The sequence below is a fragment of the Limulus polyphemus genome, unplaced genomic scaffold (assembly GCF_000517525.1).
Source record: "Limulus polyphemus unplaced genomic scaffold, Limulus_polyphemus-2.1.2 Scaffold3453, whole genome shotgun sequence".
Lineage (NCBI taxonomy): Eukaryota > Metazoa > Arthropoda > Merostomata > Xiphosura > Limulidae > Limulus > Limulus polyphemus.
In genome coordinates, this window is record NW_013669063.1 from 107,292 (window position 1) to 110,638 (window position 3,347).

General features: G+C 30.7%; 1 protein-coding gene across 2 annotated transcripts in view; it reads left to right on the forward strand.

Moving 5' to 3' along the window:
* LOC106469375 (fasciclin-2-like) overlaps positions 1-3,347 on the forward strand; it is a 78,428-nt gene that overhangs the window by 61,407 nt on the left and 13,674 nt on the right. For both annotated transcript variants that reach the window (XM_013929867.2, XM_022397879.1), the window contains exon 6: positions 2,853-3,012. In XM_013929867.2, coding sequence (XP_013785321.1) covers positions 2,853-3,012 — 160 coding nt within the window. The remainder of the gene's footprint in view (positions 1-2,852; positions 3,013-3,347) is intronic.

Consider the following 3,347-nt stretch of genomic DNA (forward strand, 5'->3'; position numbering starts at 1 on the left):
GTAATTTTAGTAATGCACTTAAATTTTTTTGAAATTAAATAATGCACCAAAAAATATAGACAAATAACATGCAAAAAGTAGACAATTTTTCTGGCTTTCTAACTATGCAACAGGAGCCATTACAAATTCATCCAAGCTAGTCATTAACTTTCCCACTGGAATGAATCTTGTACTGTGAGTGAAACTGATGATATTCTGTACAGAATACGTTATACAATACGTCATTTGATAGATGAAAACCTTGACTTTCTATTGGTTATAGGTAATATATAATGAAACGTAAGAGAGAACTATCAATGAATTGTGACAGGTGGGTGTGGCAGGAGGGGTCTGATTTTCTGTTTGATAGCTCTGTAACCAAACAAAATTGAAGGCTATAAAAATTATGGTTTATTTGAGCAATAACGATTATATAGAGAATATTTTACTTTTAATTTTGTACATTTTCAAGAGGTGATGTATAAAATAGGGATGATGACATGCTAAGACAAAATGTGTCATGTTAGATCACACTAGTGGAAATTCAGGAATTGTTTTTATATTTCCTTGTAAAATTAAGGACTTAAAACTTGTATAATATCAAAATATGGATTGTTAGCTTAGCTTTTATGTTATTCTAATTGGTATAACATAAACAAAAAGTAGTTTGATCAAATTTTGAATATAAGACACTAAAACCTTGTGACATGTGCAGTAAAGGATGCCTGTGGTGATAGGGTTAACATGTTTACGGCTGAGGATGCACCTGTATTCTTTTAACCTTATTGTTGTCAATAGAGGGCTAGATATTTCTAGATTTTACTGTTGCGTGTTATAAATATGTCCAGATACAGAGTACAAGTAAGAAGTTGAAGTTAGGGAAAGTTAAGTTACACTGTGTGATTGTTAGTTTAGCCGTAACAGGCAATATCTAAAGTGAGTTTCACAGTGGTATTATAACAACATAGGTAAAGAAGAAGAATTTGTCTTGTCAAAGGATGTTCTATAGTAATTTAACCTGCCTGTGTGGACTTTGACGAAAATGAGACAATTATTTAAAGCTCTAGATACAACTGTGATAACCAATAGTGTCACAAATTTTTGCACATGTGTTTGACTTGTTTTGAATATATTAGTTTCAAACAAGTGGATTGTGTGCTGTCCATTTACTGTTGACATTTATTGCCAACAAGCTACAGACACCTACTGTAAATAATTCTGGCCCTCATAAAACTGACATTACAAAATTTACCATTTGTCTTTATCATCTTGCTCACAATATCCTTTATAAGATATTTTGCAGCCTGGCATGGGGATGATTCTAAGTATGTTCTTAAACTTTTATGTGAATTATATTTCTATCTCTTTATCTTCAGGATTCATTTTTGCCTCTAGTTATGATTCTTCAAACTAGATTAAATTCCTGGCAAATGATTTTTTTTTATGCCACCTGTTTTGTGGACATTGGGCCCTCACCTATGTTGCACATAACCCTGGTGTCACTATCCAACCAGGTTTTGTAGTTCTTTTTAAGATCTTATATAAAATATGTCATTTTTAGAAAAGGGTGGACGTTGGGAGTAACATGTAGTAGAATTATTAGGGGGGGTAATATTCTATTATAAGGATTTTTTAGAACTTTTAAGGGTGGCAGATGGTAGGTGTTGTTTAGGAGAAATGTTTTTTGGGTGGCTTTATTTTATCTTATTTCCACTTTTGACTTTATTACCTTTCTTTAAGGGTAACTGCCTTCCCACAACTGGCTGCGCACAGTGAAAGGTAGTAAGAATTGAGACATTGTGGTTGTATGCACTCAACTCTGTACCCTAATTGAATTTTCCATAACTACTAACTGGTTTCTCATTTGCTTTTTGGATTTTGTCTAATAGATGGGATATCCCCAATGCTTTTGGGTGCTATTACCACAGGCTTGTCTCCACACTTCTTTACCAAATTTTATCATTGGTTCAGTACTAACTAGCTGTTATTAACATTTTTGCTTTCACTCGGGATTTACTTAACTGAATTATGTTTGTATATATCATATTTTACTGTTTCTGTTTTGTTTTTAATTAATTGTTGATCACTACTAGTAAAATAACTGTATGATATATAAAAGGCCATTTTCCAAAATATGTTGTGTAATCTTGTTTTTGTTTATGGTGAGTAACTTCTTTTACTTGTAGTGTATAAGCTATACTTATTACACTTTATTATGATTATGCCTTCAACTAATCTTTTAGGTACAATGTTTTAATTAAAGTTCTTTTACCTATGATAGGCAAAGTAAGGTTAGTGTTTTACTCTGAAAACATAAATATATATATATATATATTTCAAGTATAGTATTTATCAATGAAATAATGTTTTTTTTTATTCATTAGAGCAGTCTAATAAGATGTCAAATGCTCTAAGAAATTTATATCCAACCTGCATACTTACAACATGCTGTTAAATCTGGAATTTGTTCAGATGGTACAAATTCACTTAAAATCTCCACAGGAAAAAATACCAATATTTTATTGAGTGCAGAATTGAATGATTGATTTTTTTGGATTGATTTAGTTTTGAAGTTTTTTGTCATGACCATAAATTATTGTGGAAATTTTCACTTTTATGTTACTGTATATATGTTAGCCAATTGAAATTGTTTAATGTTTTTATTAATGAAAGTGTATCAATTATACATTGAACCTCCAGCATAAGTGCAGATACTACATAATAAATAGTAAGACTATGTTTTTAGAAAAATATTACAATGAATCTAGACAGTATTAAATATCTATTCTCTACATTAAGGACAGTCTTTTTTTTCTTTATGTTAAATGGAAATCTAGTGATATTAGTTCTACTAATATGGAACTTTTCCATAGGAAGATAAAGACATGGGCAGAGAACATGGTTATATGGTTGACAAGAATAAAGGCACCTTGACCATACTGAAAGTTAGAAAAGAGGATGAAGGGAAATATGTGTGCATGGCAAAAAATCCTGCAGGTGATGCCAGAAAGATCATAGCACTAAATGTGATTGGTAAGTTCTTAAAGATTGGTTTACTTCAAAGACCATAAAATGAATATATTTTCCAAGTGTATTGATTCTGTTGTTTTCTGATATGATGAAAGTTTTTAGTCTTACAAGTTATTTTTATTGATAATGTAGTAAGCTATTTTGAATTTAATGCTATATTATTTAATATATACACCTGGAAAAAAGTTAAGCACCCACGTGTTTTTTTCAAGTGATTCAGATTCGACGTTCTTGTGACTGATTATAAATTACCATTCAATTTAAACGTGTTTATCAAATGAAATTATGCAATATTGGGCACAAGAAAATAATCCATCCTTTCCGATAACACTTCCACA